This window comes from Passer montanus, unplaced genomic scaffold, assembly GCF_014805655.1.
Source record: "Passer montanus isolate IOZ18808 unplaced genomic scaffold, ASM1480565v1 scaffold8, whole genome shotgun sequence".
In the NCBI taxonomy this organism is placed as follows: domain Eukaryota; kingdom Metazoa; phylum Chordata; class Aves; order Passeriformes; family Passeridae; genus Passer; species Passer montanus.
Genome location: NW_024373256.1, coordinates 2,701,905 through 2,722,886, shown reverse-complemented (window position 1 = coordinate 2,722,886; position 20,982 = coordinate 2,701,905). Strand labels below are relative to the sequence as shown.

General features: G+C 60.6%; 2 protein-coding genes across 10 annotated transcripts in view; one reads left to right on the top strand and one right to left on the bottom strand.

Annotated features, from left to right (window-relative positions):
* Window positions 1-2,365: 2,365 nt before the first annotated feature.
* On the bottom strand, window positions 2,366-9,125 carry TNFRSF13B (TNF receptor superfamily member 13B). The gene is made up of 5 exons (XM_039732390.1): window positions 9,066-9,125; window positions 6,603-6,743; window positions 5,378-5,494; window positions 4,219-4,407; window positions 2,366-3,425 (listed from the first exon to the last, which is right to left on the bottom strand). Exons 2-5 carry the CDS (start codon window positions 6,739-6,741, stop codon window positions 3,151-3,153), a joined length of 720 nt encoding a protein of 239 aa, XP_039588324.1. The 5' UTR covers window positions 6,742-6,743; window positions 9,066-9,125; the 3' UTR covers window positions 2,366-3,150.
* An 8,852-nt stretch (window positions 9,126-17,977) lies between these two features.
* Window positions 17,978-20,982, top strand: part of LOC120513241 (myosin phosphatase Rho interacting protein) — a 73,192-nt gene continuing 70,187 nt past the window's right edge. For 6 of the 9 annotated variants that reach the window (XM_039732443.1, XM_039732439.1, XM_039732438.1 and 3 more), the window contains exon 1: window positions 17,979-18,340. In XM_039732443.1, coding sequence (XP_039588377.1) covers window positions 18,221-18,340 — 120 coding nt within the window. In that variant the 5' untranslated portion in view covers window positions 17,979-18,220. Of the gene's footprint in view, window positions 18,341-20,982 lie in introns of all 9 variants that reach the window. The other 3 variants (XM_039732444.1, XM_039732445.1, XM_039732442.1) reach the window with 2 other exon arrangements.

Genomic DNA, 20,982 nt, shown 5'->3' with positions numbered 1-20,982 from the left:
TAAACCCTGGGGGGGATCCTGCTCAGGATCCTGCCTTTAATTCCATGTGCTTGGACTTGTCCCATCTGGAATTGCTGGTGTCCTGTCCACAGTGTCTCTCTGACATTGGAACTGATGTCTCCAGGTGTGATCCTTCAGAGCTGCTGGCCAGTGGCTGTAAAATGCCAAATCCACTGATTCCTCTTGGTTCTCCAGCTAAGGGTGTTTGTTATTCCCCTGCTCATTTGTTCAAGTTGCTCTCTGTCACCTTTTCTGTGCTGATAATTGCAGTTGCATTCCCACAGGAGGGCAGGGTGAGGGATGCTCCCCTCGTGTGTCTGGGCAGGACTTGGCCTCTGGTGAGGTTTTTCCCCAATTTTTGACCCCACATGGTGGCAGGAGGAGCAGCCCTGTCCCAGCCCTGCCTTTGGGTGTAGGTGAGTGACCTCTGAGCCAGCTGGGGCTCCTGGTGCCACACAGGGTGAGCTCCTGCTCTCACTAGCACAGGCATGGCCCTAAAACCCTTCTCATTTGAATAATTGATGCCTCTTGATCCTCCGGGGATGCCCTAATTGCAACACTGGTGGCACGTGCTCATTAATTCTGTCCTGTTTTTGAATGAGGCTCTGAATCCCTTTGTATAAATCCCACAGCCAGGGGTTCCTGGAGGTGACCTGGAGGTCTGTAGGGCACCAGAGCTGGACTGGATCCACGTGTCCCCAGGAGCTCCCTGCTGGAAAGGGGCAGCCTGGTGAGGCACTGACTGCTGCTGGGGATTCTCCTTCTCCTGACCTCCCTGTCCTTGCTGGGAAGTGCTTGGGCAGAGGGGGCACAGGGCTGGGGGCATTCCCAGCCCTGGTGCCAGGGGAGGAGGTGCTGGTGCTGCCCCAAGGTAAGTGCAAAGCCTTCACCTGGAGCAGTGATTCCAGCTCTGGAGCCCCTGACAAGCAGGATGTGGAATTGTGGAGTCCAGAGAGCTGCTGCAAGGGCTGGAGCAGCCTTGGAGCTGGGCTGGGACAGCTGGGGGTGCTCACCTGGAGAGGAGAAGGCTCCAGGGAGAGCTCAGAGCCCCTTCCAGGGCCTGAAGGGGCTCCAGGAGAGCTGGAGAGGGACTGGGGACAAGGGATGGAGGGACAGGACACAGGGAATGGCTTCTCATTGCCGGAGGGCAGGGATGGATGGGAGATTGGGAAGGAATTCTTCCCTGTGATGGAGGTGAGGCCCTGGCACAGGCTGCCCAGAGCAGCTGTGGCTGCCCCTGGATCCCTGGAAGTGCCCAAGGCCAGGCTGGATGGGGCTTGGAGCACCCCGGGACAGTGGAAGGTGTCCCTGCCGTGGCAGGGGTGGAATGAGATGAGCTTTAAGATTCCTTCCAACCCAAACCATCCTGGGATTCTCCCTGCAGAGCCTGGGAAGGGAAGCCCAGAGGAGGAGGAGATGTGGGGCTCTCAGTGCTGGGGGACCCCCCCTGAGGGGGATCAGGGCCCCAGGGAGGGTGGGGGACGTGCCTGAGGAAGGCAGAGGAGCCAGGGGTGAGGAGAAGCCAGGAGGCTTTGGAGGTCTGAGCATGGACAGGAACCCGAGGAGAACAGAGCAGGAGCAGAGCAGGGGTGGAGAGGGAGGCAGGAGATGAACAGAGAGCCAGAGATGGTGGAGGCAAGAAAAGGGCTGGGCTGGAACAGGAACTGAGAGCCTGGGGAAGCTGAGGGAGAGATGAATCCATGCCAGGGTGCAGAATGAGGGAGAGCTGAGGCTGAGCAGGAGGCCAAGGTGACTTCGGGGCTGAAAGACTTTTGGAGTTCTAGAGGAACTGGACTGCTATTCCTGGCACAGGATTTGGGGCTGTGGGAGCTGAGGCTGTGGGGCAGGAAACCACAGAAGGGAGAGCAGAGTCCCCAGGAGGGAGCTGAGGCTCTGGAAGATGCTGCAGGTGGAGGGGAAGGTGCTGATGTGAGAGGGGAGGCCAAGAGGGTCTCCAGGTGTGCTGGGACATGGGGAAGGTCTGGAGGTTGGGAGGTCCATGGACTGTGGGAGGTGACCAGAATGAGAGGCTCGACCTCCCTTTTTAATGTAAGAATTTACATTTAAAGGAATGTGTAATATAGAAGGGGTAGAATCTGTTATAACTCTGCTTGTGTTCTCTCCAGCTGTCTGCCTTCTCAGCACCAAGTTGTGCATATATTGAATTACATTTATTCTTTCAAGTTTAAAGTTCTAGTTTAAGACAGTGGAGGGAATGGGCTCCTACCAGGAGTGATTCCTTGGGAAAAAAAAAAAAAAAAAAAACTACAGTCTCCTTTAGTGGAAATTGGATGAGCTCCTACCAGGAGTGATTCCTTAAAAAAAAAAAAAAAATCCTACAGTCTCCTTTAGTGGAAATGAGAACTTAAAATTACACATTGAAACTGCTATTTTCCAGTGATAGCTTTCAAAGCCAGGTGAGATAAAAATATTCTCTCAAAGCAGCTTTATCTCCAGCTGATTCCTCACTTTTACCAGCTCTTCAGAATAACCCAGGTCAGACATACATAAATCCAGTTTTGTAGAAAGATCCCAGCCTTGGATGAGTGTTCATACTTAAACCCAGTTCCACTGAGGGTTTTGGTGCCTGTCCCAGCTCCTCACGTGCAGCATCGTGTCCTGGTCCTGAGGCAAAGCCTCAGCATCACCCACGGCAGTGCTGGAAAGTGGCAGTGGAGCTTCCCACACTGATCAATGCCACCAGGAAATCCTTGGGTCCAGTTCCACGTTTGAGACGTTTGCAGCTGTGCTGAAAATTGTTCTGGTTCATGAAGGAATCTGCAGGCAGGAGAGGTGAGCTGTCCATGGGGAGCAGGGACCCTTTGCAGGGGTGCTGGGGGTGGACAGGGTGGAGAGCCCCCATGAGATGTCCCCAATGGCTGGGATGCACCAGGCCAAGCTCGAGGATGAAGTCTGAAGCTGCTACATGGGAAGTGACTTCTTTGAGTGGGAATTCACAAGAATAATGGGAATTTGGTGTCCTGAGTGGGAGCAGACAGCTCTGTGCCACCTCCAGCCCTGTCTGTGTCCCGCAGCCCGGGCTGGGGTGAGGCTGTTCCAGTCACTGGCAGCAGAGGGTGAAGCAGCTTTGGTCTGGGGGCAGGGAGAGCATCCCCCCGCTGTGATCCCGTGCTGGAGCACCCTCTGTGGTCACACCACGGGTGCCTTCTCCTGGGCAGGAGAACAGATGATTTTGAAGTGGCCATCCTCAGGGCTGGGAAGGGCCCCGGCGCTTCCCGTGCTGCAGATCCCAGAGAAGGAGGGAGCAGCCCTTTCCCCAGGGTGGCAGGAGCTGCTGGGGCAGGATTTGGTCTCTTGTACAGCAGAGCCATGTCCCGGGAAGCAGAAGCCACAGGTTTCCACTGGCTCTGGGATTCTGATGCTGGTGAATCCATCAGCAACGCTGCCGGCTTCCACCAGCCCATCTGCAAATGAACTGATCAGCTGAGGGGCCCAGAGCAGCTGTCACCTGGGGATGTCCCAAGTGCTGCCCTAGAACCCCTGAAAAGCTGGCCCTGCACCTGGAGAGGACACCCAGCTCCCAGCATGGATTCACTGCATCACCCAGAACACCCAGAAAATCTCCAGACCTGGTGGCTTATGTTAAAGATGACCCTTTGATCCCTGTGTCCCTCAGCAAGGCAGACAGGAATGGCTTGAGGGACAGCCCTTGGAGTGACTCCAGGGGTCACACTGGCTCATGGGGTCTTCCTCTGTGATTTTTTACATTGATGGCTTTGAGGTGGATGCATGTAAACATGGCTGTGTGTGATGTGTGTGCAGAAATAGGTAAGTAGGCAATTTTTCTTTGGAAAGGCAGGAGAGAAGAAAAGGAAGAGCAAAACCACTTTTTCCATGTCGAATTGTTCCACATTATCCTTTCTCCTTCTCTCCCTAGCGCAAGGACTTGTGGAGCCCCTCTGGCTGCAGAACTAAAACTGGGTTTTTGTGGGACAGGTGCTCATTGTGGAAGAGGGTTGGCTTTTGTCCCCTCAGCCTCTGGATGGAGCCTGGAGAGGGGCTGCCCTTGGAGCAGCTCCAGGGGGAAGCTGTGCCTGGGGAGGGAGTGACTGAGGGGTTGTGGTGGAGCATCAGGCACAGGGGTCCAGCCCTGCTCCTCTTCCAGCCTCACTCTCATTGTCTTTGCATTTTCTCCCCCCCCTTTTAGGAAACATCTCTGCTTTTTTGCGGCAGCCCCAGGCTGTCCCCAGCGCCCACCTTTGGCAGGGTCCTCCCTGCAGTGGCAGCTGGCCGCGCTGGCCTCTCCCCTCCTGCGCAGGTGGGTCCAGCCCAGGAGCAGCGAGCAGACGAGGCTGCAGAGGCAGAGCCCCAGCAGCAGGTACAGCGCCAGCCACGGCTCCTGCTCCGCGCACGCCTTCTGCTCCAGCGCCGCCGGGCCCGCCGTGGCTGCGGCACAGGACGGCAGCTCTGACACATCTGGGGTGGCTTTGGGAGGGGAACAGCTGGATGGGGCAGGAGGGATGGGGCAGGAAGGATGGGGCAGGAGGGATGGGGCAGGAGGGATGGGGCAGGAGGGATGGGGCAGCTCAGACACCCCTGGGGTGGCATTTTGGGAGGGAAGGAGCTGGCAGTGGCAGGAGGGATGGGGCAGGAGGGATGGGGCAGCTCAGACACCCCTGGGGTGGCATTTTGGGAGGGAAGGAGCTGGCAGTGGCAGGAGGGATGGGGCAGGAGGGATGGGGCAGCTCAGACACCCCTGGGATGGCATTTTGGGAAGGAAGGAGCTGGCAGTGGCAGGAGGGTTGGGCCAGCTCAGACACCCCTGGGTTGGATTTTTGGGAGGGAAGGAGCTGGCAGTGGCAGGAGAGATGGGGCAGGAGGGATGGGGCAGTTCAGACTCCTCTGGGGTGGATTTTTGGGAGGGAAGGAGCTGGCAGTGGCAGGAGAGATGGGGCAGGAGGGATGGGGCCCATCCCATGCCTCTGGGGTGGATTTTTGGGTGGGAAGGAGCTGGCAGGGCCTGTGCCCTCCGCTGGGGAGGAGTTTGGGAGCAGCTCTATTCCCTCTGCCCCCTGGTAAGGCACAGGAGATCCCTTCCCACGCCCCACTCACACCCTCCCACATCTCCAGGGATCGTCTCAACCCCATGAAGGACCTGGAGGTCCTGGGGATCTGCCTGTGCCCCCTCCCCGAGGTCTGGGGCAGCTCAGCCGGGTGGGATCCACTCCACCAGCTCCACCCTGCCTGCGGGAGCTGCCCACGCTGTGAGACAGCAGCACACGACAGGGAAAAGCCCCTGCAGGATGGAGAGGATGGGGAGGGGATGCCCTGGCTGCTTTCCCCAGCCCTGGGCAGCAGCAGCCGCCGAGGGGGCAGTTCCAGGGGCACGGGGGTGCTGCTGCCCTGCCCCACTCACGCTGGCAGGCCAGGGCGCATTCCCGGGGGTGCTGCCCGCACACCGCGCTGCACTGGATGCAGCTCTTCACCAGGTCATCGTAGTAAAATCCGGGCCTCTTGTTGCAGTCCATGGACTCTGGGGGAGGGAGGGAGCTGAGCAGGCTGTCCTCAGCACAGCCCCCCAGCCCCTGCCCAGCAGGACGAGCCCGGGTCCTGCTCTGGCAGGCTCAGGGGGGCACCTGCGGCACCCCCAGGCTCTGCGGGGCTGGCAGGGGGACAGACCCGGGATTTGGGGTGGTCTTGGGCTGCAGGGCTGGCAGGGGGTGGGCTCAGCCAGCCAGGGGCAGCTGGGCTCACCTGGGAGCTCTCAGAGCTGCTGCTGCTGCCCTGGGGCTTGCACGGCTTTTTGGGGCACCCCAAAACCTGCCTCAGGATGCCAGGAATGGCATCTCTGTCCTCCAGGAGGAGATGTTCACTTGTGGCTGCTGAGTGAGCCCTGGGACGGGTGGAGCCACCCCAGCCTGTGACTCAGGAAGGCACAGGACAGGGCAGCAGAGTTCATTTGTCCCTTGTGCTCCTCCCCAGCTGTTTTCAGGACACCTCGGGCCTGTCCCAGGGGGTTTATCAGGATCCACATCCCTGCCTTTGGAGGGTGGGGTGGCCCCGTAGGGAACAGGAGTGTTGGGGCAGCCTGGTGACCCCAGAAGGGAGCAGTGCAGAGCCCTCTGGTCCTGTCCTGAGCTGTTGCCAGCCCCAGCCCATCCCTGGGGAGCTGCCACATCCCCCTGTGGGTTTGGCTTGAAGTTCTGCCAAGATGGGCTGGCTCTGACCCTGCCCTGGGGTCCATCCCAGGCTCTGATCCTGCCCTGGGGTCCATCCCAGGCTCTGACCCTGCCCTGGGGCTCATCCCGGCCCTGACCCTGCCCGGGATCCATCCCAGGCTCTGACCCTGCCCTGGGGTCCATCCCAGGCTCTGACCCTGCCCGGGATCCATCCCAGGCTCTGACCCCTGCCCTGGGGTCCATCCCAGGCCCTGATCCTGCCCTGGGGTCCATCCCATGCCCTGATCCTGCCCTGGGGTCCATCCCATGCCCTGACCCTGCCCTGGGGCTCATCCCATGCCCTGACCCTGCCCTGGGGTCCATCCCATGCCCTGATCCTGCCCTGGGGTCCCTCCCAGGCTCTGACCCTCCCTCCCAGCCTGGCCCCATCCCGACCCTCCCCTGCAGGCCCCCAGCACTCACCACACACAGCATCACACTTCCTGGCCGGGGGCTGCCTGCAGGCCAGGCTGCAGGGGATGCACTGGGAGACCAGGCTGTCCCAGTACTCGTGGTCAGTGCAGCTCTTCATGGCATCCTGCCCCACTGCTGGCCCATCCATGGCTGCAGGACAGAGACACACGTGGCTGTGGGGTGGCCACCACGGGGCTGCTCTCCTTGTCCCTCCCTAGGGCTGGCAGCCCTGGAGGGGATCCTGCCTGTGCCTCAGCCCTCTCTGGTCCCAGGCTTGAGCAGCAGCACCCAGCCAAATCTGCTTTTCAGGCTGTGTTTTTGTTTCTAACACTGCAACAGAAGTCATCCTACTTATTTTATACCCCCAAAGTGATAGCTGAGCTATCCTTAAGTGTATTATATTTCTTTTGAGGGCTTATGAGACCTGGCCCAAGAAAAAGAAATATAATCGTGTGTGTGTCCTGTGCCAGTCCCAGGGCACACACAGAGAGCCCACCCTGGCCTGGAGGTGGCCCTGAGCTGTGTCCCAGCCAGAGGGAGCACAAGCACTGGGGACCACTCCTGTCCTTACAGACTTTTCTGAAAGCACCAGAAACACCCCCTGTGTGTCATTCCTGCCCCTTCTCTTGGGTGTTCTGGTCTCATAGTGAAACCCGGCTGATGTGTCAGAGCAGAAGAAGGAGGGAAATCTCCCCAGGAGACTCTAGGCACCAGTTTAACCAGTGCCAGCTGGAGGTGGACGTGCTCTTGTCCCATCCTCTGCTGCCCCAGTGCTCCCAGTGCCCCTGTGCACATGCCAGAGGCAGGGGAGCAGCTCTCAGCAGCACAAAACCCATCAAAACCTCACATTTTGGGGAATTACCTGGCTGAGAGCAGCCCCTGTGCTGTGCCCCTGGCGGGCTCTGAGAGGAGCAGCTGCAGGGAGCTCTGTCCCAGCAGAGGGGTGGCCCTGGTGGCACTGAGCCCTCTGCTGCCCTGCAGGGCTCAGGAGCCTCCTGGAGCCTCGTCCCTCCCTCCCTGGAGCTGCAGCTGCTTCCTGCAGGGTGGGAGATGCTGCTGCTGATGGCCACAAAGGCTCAAAACCTCCCCGAGCTGCAGAGGCAGCTCAAAGGCTGAGCTGCTGCTTTGGCACAGCCAAACCTTTGGTTTTTATACAGAAAATGCCCTGAGCTCTGCCAGGGTTTCTCCTCTGAACCTCCCCGAGCTGCAGAGGCAGCTCTGAGTGCTCAAAGGCTGAGCTGCTGCTTTGGCAGAGCCAAACCTTTGGTTTTTATACAGAAAATGCCCTGAGCTCTGCCAGGGCTTCTCCTCTCTCCCCAGGACTCAGAGATGGGGCACTTGGCACGTCTGTCCCACCCTTCCCTGCAGAGGGGCTGGGTCCTGCCTGGGGCAGCACAGGAGAAACCCCAAATTCCCAGGAAAAATCCTCCCTGCACTGGGATGCTGCCTGGCGCTCCCATTTCTTCAATTAACGTTGCTATAAAATTAAATAATGACTTTCTGTCGAGCTGACTGGAGACACCCCCGGGGCAGGGCGAGGCTCAGGCCACTGCTGTCCTCGGGTGCTCTGGGAAGAAACTGGAATTTGCACCCAGAGAAGGCCCCAGGGATGGCAGGGAGCTTTTTTTGGGTTCCTGCCAGCCCCCAGGGATGGCAGGGAGCTCTTTGGGGGTTCCTGCCAGCCCTGGGCATGGCAGGGAGCTCTTTGGGGTTCTGCAGCCCTGGGGATGGCAGGGAGCTTCTTTTGGGTTCCTGCCAGCCCCCAGGGATGGCAGGGAGCTCTCTGGGGGTTCCTGCAGCCCTGGGCATGGCAGGGAGCTCTTTGGGGACCCCTGCCAGTCCTGGGGATGGCAGGGAGCTGAGCCATCCCTGGCCTAGGTGGGGTTTCCCATGGGATAATGGATGGGAAGCAGATCCGGGGCTGTGTTGAAGCTGAGGGGCTGCAGCTCCCAGGTGCTGTGAGGACACGTCCAAGGAGGTGTTTGCTCTCATCTAGGACAGACCTTCCCCTCCCTGGGGAGTCCCAAGGTGCTTGTGCTCCCAGCACAGACTGCTCAGCCATGGATTTCCCAGCAGAGCCAGGTGAGTTTTCCCACTGGATTCCCCCACAGACCCCTCATGCCAAGCTTTAACAACTACAGGACAAGGGGGGGTGGCTTTAAGCTGAAGGAGGGTAGATTTAGATCAGTTATTAGGAAATAATTATTTCCCCTGAGGGGATGAGGCCCTGGCACGGATTCCCAGAGCAGCTGTGGCTGCCCCTGGATCCCTGGAAGTGCCCAAGGAAGGTGTCCCTGCCATGGCAGTGGGGTGGCACTGGATGAGAATTCAGCTCCCTGCCAGCCCAGACCATTCTGTGCCTCCCTGTCCAGCCCCTCAGCCCTGACTCTGAGCAGAGCCTGCCCTCCCTGCTGGCCCTGGAGCATCCCCAGCCCCACCCCGGCCCCCAGAGCCCCTCCAGGGGTCACTCACGTCTGGCTCTCCAGCAGTGGCTACTCCCCCCGGGCTGCAGCCATGGCCCCGGGAGCTGCAGTGCTGAGCCCCGCGTGGCCCAGGTTATTATTAGAGAGATTTGGTTAATGCCTGGCTCTGCGTTTCCTGGGGCTTCCCCTCGTCCCTTCCATGCAAATTGGCTGCACCTCAGGGCCCTGCATTGGCTCCCGGGGTCCCCGGGCTGCTGGGGACAGCGTGGGGACACTGCGGGCGATGTGTCACCAGGGACAGGTGTCCTGGGCCAGGTGGCCACAGTTCAGAGGGCCCTGGTGGAGCTCCCAGTGGGGACTGCAGCAGAGTGCCAGAGTCACAAAGGCTGGAAAAGCCCCCTCAGCTCAGCCAGCCCAGCTCTGCCACGTCCCCAGGTGCCGCTGAAGCTCCTGCAGATCCCTCCAGGGTGGTGCTTCCACCTCTGCAGCTGTGCCAGGGGGGTGTTTCCTTAGGGAGAGGTGTTCCACTCTGCACGGGAGGCAGGACCAAGCTGGGAGCATCCATCCCCTCCATGTCCTGGGCACAGCCAGCAGCAGCCACTGCCCTGTCCCCTGTCCCCTGTCTCACCTCACAGAACGTCTCTGGAGCCTCAAACACTGATTTTCTCAGGTGCCTCCATGTCTGGGCTGTGCTGGGTCCTGCATGGGCAGCTGGGTCCTGGCGGGGCTGGGGGCACAGGGCATGAACAACTCATTAATAACTCATTAATAGCACATTAGTAACTCAATAGCACACTAATAACTCATTAATAGCACACTAACAGCTCATTGATAGCACATTAATAACTCATTATTAGCACATTAATAACTCATTATTAGCACATTAATAGCACAGCTTGTTTTCACAGGGGCAAAGAGCCACCTCTGCAGGGCTGGCAGCCTCCAGGGGTTTGTCCCTGCTCCTGCAGGGGTGCTGGGCATGGCTTGGCAGAGGTGCCAGGGGAGGCACGGCGTGCTGGCAGCGTGGCAGAGCAGTGACTCAGCTCTGTCCACAGGGACCTTTCTGCAGAAGCAGCTGAAGGAGGAAGGAAGCAGCAATACCTGTTACTGAAAGCACTCGTGGAGCAGCATCAGGGGTTCCTGTGGCTCAAAGCTCCTGTTTTGTGCTTGCCAGGGGCAGCTGGAGAGGCCAGAGGGTGTTTTGCTGCCGTGTCCATTGCAGGGACACTGGAGGCTGATCCTGCTGAGCCCAGAGCAGGGGAGCCCAGCCCAAACCTCGTGTTTGGATGTGGCCCGCGAGGTCCCAGATCCTGAGGGAGGCTGGGGAGCAGCGCTGGCACCATCAGTGCACCCCAGGGCTTGGAGCAGGACCAGCAGAGGAGGCACCAGGGCCATAGGGACACTGCCACCTGCCACATGCCCCGTATCTGCCACAAATACATGAGATCACTGCTGTGCTGAGCCTCCCCCTGGGAGGGAAATCACGATTTTGGCCCTGCCTGAGCTGGCTGAGTGTGGCAGAGCAGGGACATGGCCCTGGAGAGGCGGCCCCAGCCCGCTGCTCTCGGGGTTTTGCAGGGGAAACTCACCTCTGTAAATAGCAGCAGAGACTTGCAGTTTCCACCCCGGTGAGCCCTCGAGAGGGAAGTGAGAAGCACTTGGGGGTGGTTTGTCCCTCCTCGCTGAGCAGGGATCGGGCAGTGTGCTCTCAGCTGGAGAGTTCTGGGGCTGTGTGCCCTGGAGCCCCATTTCCTGGGCTCTGTGCCCCAGACAGCATCACCCCCTCCTGCAGCCCCCGAGGCTGCTCTGGGGCTCTCCAGCACCCCAGACACGCTGCCCCATGAGCTCCTGTCCCAGCCAAGGCAGTGGCTGCCACCCTGCCACGCCTGGGGTTGTCCCTGTGGTTTGGGCAGCCCCCACCAGCCCCCTGCTCTGGATTTCTGGGTTAAACCCTGCCTTTGCTGAGTGCACTGGGTCACCAGGGCACCAACCAGCAGCTCCCTGTGCATCCTCCCAGTGCCGTGCATCCCTCTGCATCCCTCTGCATCCCCCACATGGTTTTGCATCCTGCAGTGCCCATCTGCACCTGGCTCTGGAGGTGCCACACTCTCTTTGGGGTGGCAGAGCCCAGTTTTTTCCTGGCAACACAATCCCTTTTCCTGGGCTCCTGCCCCAGGGCAGTGCTGCAAGGAGAGCTGCGGGTCACAGGCACACAGGGTGGGTGATGGTTGGCTCTGAAGTTTTAGGGGTGCTTTGCCTTGCTGGGATGATTTCCCCCCCTCAGCCCATCTGCTTTTAGCAGTCCCGAGCGCTGGCCAGGCCAGGGTTTGTCACACACCTGCTCCCTTTGGGACCCGAAAGAAGGGGCTGTGGGGGAAGGAGGGGCAGAGGAGCTTTTTTCGGCCGAAACTGCCAAGTGTGGGGCCGGGCTGGGGCAGACGGCCCCGGGGGCTCATTTCTGTCACCCCAATTCCCTGCAGGGCCAGGCTGTGCCTGTCCCCGGGCACGTCCCTGTCCTGCCACCGCCACCTCACGGCACACCCCAGAGCCACTGCGCGACCGCCACCCGGCCCTGGGGACACCGGGGCTTGAGAGCCGTGGCACTGCCACCCGCGAGGGGCCATCCCCGTGTGCCCGGGATGTCCCGGGATCCCCGGGTGCCCGGGATGTCCCCCGGAGCCCCGGGTGTGGCTCCTTGTCCCCGCTGCTGTCCGGAGCTCCTGGGCACGGCTGTCCCCAGGATGTGATCTGGGGCTCTGTCCCCAGGATCAGTTCAGTGGCTCCTATTCTGTCCCCAGGATCTGTTCAGTGGCTCTGTTCCCAGGATCTGATCTGTCACTGTGTCCCCAGGATCGGTTCAGTGGTTCTGTGGGTTTGTCCCCAGGATCTGATCTGCCCCAGGATCTGATCTGTGGCTCTGTCCCCAGGATTTGGCCTGTCCCCAGGATCCGCTCTGTCCCCAGGATCGTTCTGTGGCTCTGTCCCCACAATCTGTTTCTGTGGCTCTGTCTGCAGGATCCATTCTGTCACTGTGTCCCCAGGATCTGATCTGTCCCCAGGATCTGTTCTGTGGCTCTGTCCCCAGGATCTTTCCGTCCCCAGGATCTGATCTTTGCATCTGTCCCCAGGATCGGTTCTGTTGCTCTGTCCCCAGGATCAGTTCAGTGGCTCTATTCCCAGGATCTGTTCTGTCACTGTGTCCCCAGGATCTGTTCTGTCCCCAGGATCTGCTCAGTTCCCAGGATCTATTTCTGTGGCTCTGCCCCCAGGATCCATTCTGTCACCGTGTCCCCGGATCCGCTCCGTGGCTCTGTCCCCAGGAGATGGCACCCTTGCCCAGCCCAGCCCGGCTGTTCCCTCATCCCGGAATCCTCCAACGCGGCCGCTCCAGCCCGGCCGAAGGGAATCACAATTCATGGAACGGCTGGGTTTGAAAGGACCTTAAAGCTCGTCCACTTCCACCCCCTGACAGGGACAGGGACAGGGACACCATCCCAGGCTGCTCAGGCCCCATCCAGCCTTGGACACGTCCGTGTGGGATGCAGCCCCCGGGCTGGCTCCTGCCCCTCCCTGGCACCTCCATTTGTGGCACCCCCAGAGCCGGGGGGCTCAGGACCCCCCTCACAGCCCACACTGCTCCATTCCTCCTTTGCTCCTCGTCCTGGCACCACCCCAGGGGCTGCACTGGGTGCCACCCCAGGGATGCTCAGTGCCCACCAGGGTCTGGGCGCGGTGGCAGCCCCTGTGCCAGGGTCTGACCCTCACAGAGGCCGTGCCAGCAGAGCCCGGGGTGCCCCAGGCTCCAGAGCTGCCCCTGTGCATCAGCAGGCTGGGGCTGCCACGGCCTCCTTGCCAAAACCAGCGCAGATCAGGAAAAGGGAAGGGTTTTACCCAAATCCAGGCTGTGCTCGGGGCTGGCTCCCCAAAACCAGCAGCCAGCTGGAGACCAGGGATGGGCAGGTGGGAAAAGACCTGGCTTGGCCGAGGTCTGGCACAGAAATGAGGAAAAAGCCCTAGAAATGCGTAGGGAAGGAGCAGGGAGAGGAGGGTGCAGTGCCAGGGCTGTGTGCTGAGGTGTAAAGCGTGGGTGGTGGATAAGGGAGATGAGTCAAAGGACAATCTTTGGCCAGAACAGCTGATCTGATTACGTGGAGTTTTGACCTGGTGGGAACAACTCCTTGTCCTCACTGCTGAATTCTCTCTGGAGAGGTGTTTTCCTGGCAGCACCCTCATGCGAAGGGGTTTGCAGCCTGCCCAGGAACTCTGCTGTTAATTTTTAACATGAAAACCCTGGGGAAATTCCAGAGGACTGGAGGGTGGCCAGTGGGAGTCAATTTAATATTTAAAAGGGATAAAAGGGCTGATCCTGGGAATTACAGGCCAGGTGAGGCTGATCGCCGTCCCTGCACAAATTATGGGCTGGGTAATTGAGGACAGTGTCAGCCAAAAATTAGAAGCTAAAAATATAATTAAGGTCGTTAGCTTGGTTTCATGGATGGCAGCTCCTGTCAAGTGAGTCGGCTTTGGTTTTTGGCATGACTCTGGGCTGGCTGATAAAGCTAATTGTGCTGCTGCATTATAATGGGTTTCTCCAAAGTATTTAATTTAGGGCCATGTGACATTTTCATTTGTGGAACTTGCATTCTATGGAGTCAGCAGAGCAGACATCCGACGGCTCCGGGGCAGTGGCCAAGGGGGCGAGTGACAGAGGAGGCTGAGAGCACTGGGTTTTGCACAGGGTGGTGTTTCTAGCAGGGATAATAAGGTGAGAGGGGTTTGGCAGGTCAGGCAGCCTCACAGGGGGATCTCCTCTGCCCTGCCCAGCAGCCAAAAGGTGAGGAAAACCAGGTGAGAGAAAAAGATATGGATTTAACTGCTAAAGTACAGCAAGGTCTGATGGCAGCAGTAGGCACTGATAACCCAGCTGTGAGTGTAATTAATCAATTTTAGGAGAAAGGTATGAACTCGCAGACATTTGGCATCTCTGGACAAGAGGAAAGTTCTGCTTGGTGGGACAGGATTTATTGTGGCTTCTGGGACAAGCTCAAACCTCAAACCAGGTTGCTCTGGACCATCCTCATGGGCTTTTCCAGCCCCATGGAAGCTGCATCCTCCCCTCTGGACTGCATCAGCTGCAGCTGAGTGCTGTGGATTTCCTCCAGTGGGTCTTTTAGTTTTTCCAGTGGGAAAAATGGGATTGAATGGGGCTTGGAGCAACCTGGTCTAGTGGAAGGGGGTGGAACCAGAGGGTCCTTAAGGTCTCCTGCAACTTAAACCTCTCTCTGATTGTGTCAGCTGGCACAGGGCAGCCCAGGGCCTTTCTCTCCATCCAGGATGGTGTTTCTCACCCCATATGGATTTTTACCCCTGTATGGGGTCTCACCCCTATAGGACACACGGTGGCATGAGGGGCACCCAGGCCTCCTTTGGGTCAGTGCTTCCCCTGCCAGATGTTCCCCAGGCAGGGCTGGGGAAGGCTCTGGGTCCCTGCACAGCCAGGGCTGCATCCAGCATCCCACACCAGCACTGCAGGTGGGGCAGGGCAGGAGTGGATCCCATTGTGGGTCCCAGGGCTTGCCAGCTCCGAGCTGTGACTCCTGCCCTCTCCCCCAGGCATCCATCCATCCGTCTGTCTGTCTGGCTGGCTGGCTCCACGGTAATGACGGCGGCACGGAGCCATCCAGTGACTTGCCGCCAGCTCCGAGCCGTGACTCCTGCCCTCTCCCCCGGGCATCCATCCATCCATCCGTCTGTCTGTCTGTCTGTCTGGCTCCACGGTAATGACGGCGGCACGGAGCCATCCAGTGACTTGCCCAAGGTCCTGTGGGGAGCCGTGGCCACCGGGGAGGAGCACCCAGCTGTCCTGCTCCTGCCCAGCCCTGTGGAAAAATGAGAAATGTGTGGCATCAGAGCTGGCAAAGCGTGGCACAGCCACCTGGCCCGCATCCCAGAGTGTCCCAGAGCGTCCCCAGAGCGGTGACATCCCAGGGCAGGGATGGTGCTGGTGGTGGGATCTCACTGTGACAGGTGTGGCACAGCCACCCGGCCCGCGTCCCCAGAATGTCCCCAGAGTGTCCCCAGAGCGGTGACATCCCAGGGCAGGGATGGTGCTGGTGGTGGGATCTCACTGTGACAGGAGCAGGGGCTGCTCTCCTCTCTCAAGGGGGATTTGGAGCTGCCGGATCCTTTCCTGGAGGGTTTTGCCGGTGCCTCCAAGGCTGGGGCTGGTGACTAACACCTCCTGCTCTGCACCTTGTTTACCTGGCGCTGGCGCTTCTTTTTGGAAGGCTGACTCACCACAGCACCTTCCCCCTCTGCCACCGCAGCTCCCTGACAAAAACTTTCCATTTTCCCATTGTTTTAATTGCCCTCATTTGAGAAAACTCCTCCGGAAAAAAAATTGGCTGTGGGTTGAAGAGACACGGCAGCTCCAGCCGGGCATTCCCACAGTGCTGGCAATGGGATGGGATGGGATGACAGGGTGGGACACCCAGCCCATGGCACACCTTGGGGACCTCAGTGCCAGCATCTGGGGCACGCAGGGGATGTCGCAGCGAGGTTCCAGCAGTGAGGCTCCAGCAGCACACGGCTCGGCACGGCTGAATGCGGCCCGACAGGTTTGTGCAGAAGCCCGTCCCGTTCAGCTGGATTTTTGGAGAGGCTGGAGCCAGCCCCGGCAGCAGCCGCTTCCCGCCAGGCACTGCCAGGTCATGGCCCCAGCCCACGGGGCAGGCACAGCCTGCAGGGACTGCTCTGTGCCCTTCTGTGCCCCGTGGAAACAGGGAAAGAGCAGCCCCTTCCCTCCTGGAGCCTCCTGCAGTCGCTGGGGTCCGTGCCCTGAGGAGGTGGAGAGGGACTGGACACATGGAGGTGTCCAAGGAGCTGCAGAGGGACTTTTGGATGGAAAAATAAACGCTGGGCATCTGTAGGAACTGTGGGATGCCAGGTCCTCAGCAAGCAATGTTGGAGTAATCCAACATTGAGGATGGAAGCCGAGAGGGAGGAGAGGGGAATCAGTGCACCAGTCCCACCGGTGCTCTCTGGTCCCATAAAGTGTCCAGGAGGCCCATGGGGTGCCTGCAGGGACGAGAGCTGGTTGAGAAAACCATCCACCCTCTCCACGGAGCAGGATTTCCGCAGTCATGTGCCAGGTGAACCCTGGACCCACAGCGAGGGCAGCAGGGTCTGTGCATTCCAGAAGGGAAAATCTTCTCTTCCTGGGGTAGGGTCATGCTGCTTTTATAACATTAGGATCAAGGAGAAGGTGGGGAAATCCTCCAAAAACGGTGATGTGGGGGTCTGGTGGCCAGCCCCAGCCTGGCATCACCACGTGGGCTGGGTGAGGATGCCCTGGGGTCCCTGGGGCTCTGCTGTCCCATCCCAATCCGGGGCACACGGTGTGCGCTGCAGTGGCCCTGGCAGGAGCGAGGCAGATGATTAAAGCTGCCTTTGATGAAGCAAAGAAATTAATAAACAAGCAGGCAATTGTGCTGGGCTTTATTTAGTGGGGATGACAGCGTGGAGCCGGCGTGGCGAGGCCAGCCAGGCCGGGTCCCACATCAAACGACGGGACAGCGCCAGGCGCGAGGGGACCGCGCCGTCACCTCTGCTCCGACGGGTTTTTCCTGGCCCCAAAAATCCAGGAAGATCCACGTGTCTGTTCCTCACAGCAGGGCCCCATCCCACACCGTGGGGTGAGCGGGAGATGCTCTGTGCCACGGTGAGGTTTGACTGGGGTGGGGTGTGCCAGTCTCGGGTGCATTTTGGAGGTGCCACTTGGTACTTTGTCCTGTCCTCTGCCCCGGGGTCAGCGTTCCCACCTCTCTCCTGACCCAGTGATGCTCCACAGGCACTGAGGTGCCTTCCCTGGGGCTTCTGTGCAGAGCCAGGGGCAGAGCTGGAGCCAAACCTGTGGCCTCACACCGGGTCCTTATCAGCCGGTCAGGAATATTTACCTGCCGGTTTGCACCGGATGAAAATTCACTGGACAAACAGCAGCTCCCAGCTGGCCCCAGGGCGGTGGCACAGCAGGGACCTGCCCCCCTGTCCCTGCTTCATCCCTGCTCTGTCACCGAGGTGCCACAGGAGCGTGAGGGACATTGTCCCCACCTAATCTGAGTGTCCCAGGGTGGGTGACCCCTGTGTGCCCTCGTGTGCCGGGGCTGGGGACGGGGTCAGGGTCACGGATTGTCACCCTGTGTCACCATGTGTCCCACGGCTGGGGGTGGGCTGAGTGGGGAGGTCATTCTGTGGGGGAAATGGACAACTGCTCCTACAACGGGCTGAGCTGAGCTGAGCAAAGCCTGGCTGAGCTGAGCTGAGCTGAGCTGAGCTGAGCTGGTCCGGGACAAACTGAGCTGAGCTGAGCTGAGCCATACTAGGCTTAGTTGAGCTGAGCTGTGCTGAGACAGGCTGGAGAGAGCTGAGCTGGGACAAGCAGAGCCAAACAAAGCGGTGCCAGGCTAAGCAGAGCCGAGCTTATCTGTGCCAGGCTGAGCCAAGTCAGGTTGAACTAACTCGGGCTGAAGGAAGCTGGGCTAGGCTGAGCAGGGCCGAACTGAGCCAAGACAAGCCAAGTTGTGCTGGGCTGAGCTGAGCCAGTCTGTGCAAGGCTGAGCCGAACCGAGCTGGGCCGATCCCATTCGAACCAAGCTGGGCCGAGCCGAGCCGGGCCGAGCGGAGCCGAGCGGAGCCGGGCCGAGCGGGGCCGAGCGGAGCCGAACGCAGCCGAGCGGAGCCGATGGGGGCCGATCCCGCCCCAGCTGTCAGCGCACCCCCCGCTCCCCCGCGGCCGAGGCGGCCCCGCCGCGCCCGCCCCTTTCCTCTCTCCCCATTGGCCAGCGCGGCCATTCGTTAGGGGCGGAGGCGCGTTCCTATTGGCGAGCGGGCACGTCCGTCCGCGCCGCGGTCCCGCCCTCTTTTCCGCCTGGCTCCGCGGCGCTGGAAACTTTGCGGGCGGCGCAGTCGGGAGCGGCTCCCGCCGCCGCCGCCCGGCCATGCGCGCCCGCTGAGCCGCAGCAGAGGCGGCCGCTCTGCGCTGCGCTGCCTCTTTTGATTTCCCCCTGCCGCGTTCCCCGGGGTTCCGCGCGGGTTTTCGCGTTGGCGTGACGCCCCCCGCGGGCGCGGGGCGGCGGCGATGGGCGCGGCGGCGGGCGGGCGCTCCGCGGGGCGCTGAGCGGGCGCGCAGCGGGCGCGGGCCGCGCCATGGCCGCCAAGGACAATCCCTGCAGGAAGTTCCAGGCCAACATCTTCAACAAGAGCAAGTGCCAGAACTGCTTCAAGCCCCGCGAGTCCCACCTGCTCAACGACGAGGATCTCAACCAGGTGGGATCTCACCCCAAAACTCACTGTTTTCCCCCCAAAATCTAGCCCGGCGTCCCGCCCCTAGGGCGCTCTGAGTCTCCGTGCGGTGTCCGCTGGCACCGTGGGTAGCCTGGGGTCCCGCAGGTAGCTTGGGAGCCCCCTGGGTAGGTTAGGGTCCCATGGGTGTCCCGATGGATAGTGTAGGGTCCCCTGGACGTCCTGGGGTGCCACGCGTGCCTGCTGTCCCCATGGCTGGCACAGGATCCCATGGGATTCCTAGGGGTGCCTGCTGGACACTGATATTGTAGGGTCCTGTGGGTGCCTGCGACTCCCACAGGTGCCGTGGGATCAGGTCAGGGATGCTGTGGGGTCCTGTGGATAGCACAGAGACCCACAGGTATCCTTATATTCCATGGGGTGTCGTGGAATTCCAGGGGTGCTCCCTGTCCCATAGGGTATCTAGGAACCCCATAGGATGTTCGCTGATCCTACAGATAGCCCAGGGACCCACAGATATCCATGGATTTTGTGGGGTGTTCTGGAGCCCCACTGGTGCATTCTGGTCCCATAAAGTGTCCAGGAGTCCCATGGGGTGCCTGCTGACCCCATGGGTGGTGCGTGGTCCCATGGGGTGCCTGCTGATCCCACCGATAGCACAGGGACCCACATGTGTTTGCGGATCCCATGGGGTGTCCAGGAGCCCTGTGGCTGCTCTCCGGTGCCATAGGGTATCCAGTGATTCCAGCGGGTGCCTGCTGTAGTGTATGGTCCCTTGGGGTGCCTGCTGACCCCACAGACAGCACAGGGACTCACAGGTATTTGCGAAGCCATGGGATGTCCAGGAGCGCTTTGGGTGCTCTCTGGTCCCATAGGGTGTCCAGAGATCCCATGGGATGCGTGCTGACCCCACAGATTCCGCGCTGTCCCACGGAGCACCCACGGTGCCCACTGGTCCTTGGGGCCATGGCTCACCCCAGTGCCACCTCTCCGCGGGCCTCACCCCCCGAGGCCATTTGGGGTCCCGCACCAGCACTTGGGGTGATCCCGTCCCCTCCTGGGGTGCACGGCAGCAGGTGGGGGGTGTCCTGTGGGCTCCATCAGGCGATCCAGATAGTCCTGGGAAAAACTCGTATGGAAACAAAACATCCCCTCCTGGACGTGCCGGACATGACCCCCCTGCCCTACAACCCCCTGCCCTCCCGGGGACATGGGAAGGGGACCCCAGCCCCTTTCCGGAGAGGGTTCAGCGCTGGGGGGCTGCCAGGGCTGGGCCTTCCTCCTCTTCCTCCTCTTCCTCCCAGGCCTCACGCAGGCCCAAGGCCGGCGCTCCCATGGCAGGGGGTGTTTGGGACATGGGGGCGTTTTTGGGATGCGGGGGCCCGTCCGTGGTGTTGGGGTGAGGGGGAACAGGGCCGCCCTCCCTCCTCCCACACCTTTCTGGGCCAGGGCTGCCATCCCCGCTCCCGATCCTATTATGGCAATGAGATCAGACATATTGCTGCGCTCGCTGGGGGGGCGGCGGAGGGGGGGGGCATCGTGAAATCTGAGGGCTAATATGGAAAAAATGTAACTGGAAAAAAATGCCGTGGTGTGTGCGGGAAAGGGGCGGGCGGCGCGGAGCGTCGCGGCCGTGCCCAGACAAAGGAGCCGTCCCTGAGGGGGCTCGGGAAGAGCCCCCCGCTCCCGGCCGGCCCCTTCCCGCAGCGCTGCCTCATGGTGCAAAGCTTATTTACTTTTGTTGGGGGGGCTCAAAGCATCGCACGCAGCCCGCCCTAGCGCCTGCCCGCCCTGCCACGGCGGCCACCCACCTCTCCGGGGACCCAGGGACGCGTTTGGGGCAGCCCCTCGCTGGCTTTGTTGCCGCCGGGGTGGTGGGTGGCCCTGGGGGCTGCCCCCGCCTCCGGTTCCCGTGGGGTCGGGGTCAGCGCCGTGGCCGGATCCAGGCCCTGCGCGGGGGGCTCCGGTTGGGAAAACGGCGCAGTCCTGCTCGGCTTCTCCCTTGCAGCTGGGGTGAAGTAATCCCGCTTGCTTCCCAGATAAGATGGTGGCTGTGGCAGTGTGTGATGCACCGACCGCAGCCCCCCGAGCGCGGCCACCCCGGCGCTTCCCCGCCGCCCTGCCCGCCTCCCCTCCCGGTCTGTGCCCCGGTCTGTGCCCTGTTTCGCAGCCCGGCGGGATGTGGGGGTGTGCTCGCTCCGAAGCACACCCAGGAATAACGGTTCGTTTAACAGCTCTGAATGTTTCTGCCTTTTTCACTCAATCGTTTGGGCTGGGGGGGTCCCACTCTGCAGCATAGGGGCTCAGTGCCCATCACACCCTGCTCGCCCCGTGGACCGGGACAGTGTTGGTGATTACCTAGAGTCGGGCTAGAAAAGTCTTTTGGAGTCATCTGACCTTTGTACTTGGCTTGGAGGAAAGGTGAAGGTACTTCACACTTACGCACTCGTGTCCCTTTTGGATTTTTATTAGATCAAAATACCTGCGTGCGTGTCAGGAGCTGCCCCCGCTGCTTCCCGGGATGCTGCAGGGCGCTGGAGCCGCCCGGGGCAGAGACCCAGAGTGTGTTTGCAAAGAGTCACAAATATTTAGTGGTAGTAGTGGATTTCCGTCGTACTCGGGAACCGGCTTAGGAATGGGGCTGGGAGGGGGGGAATCCAGCCCCA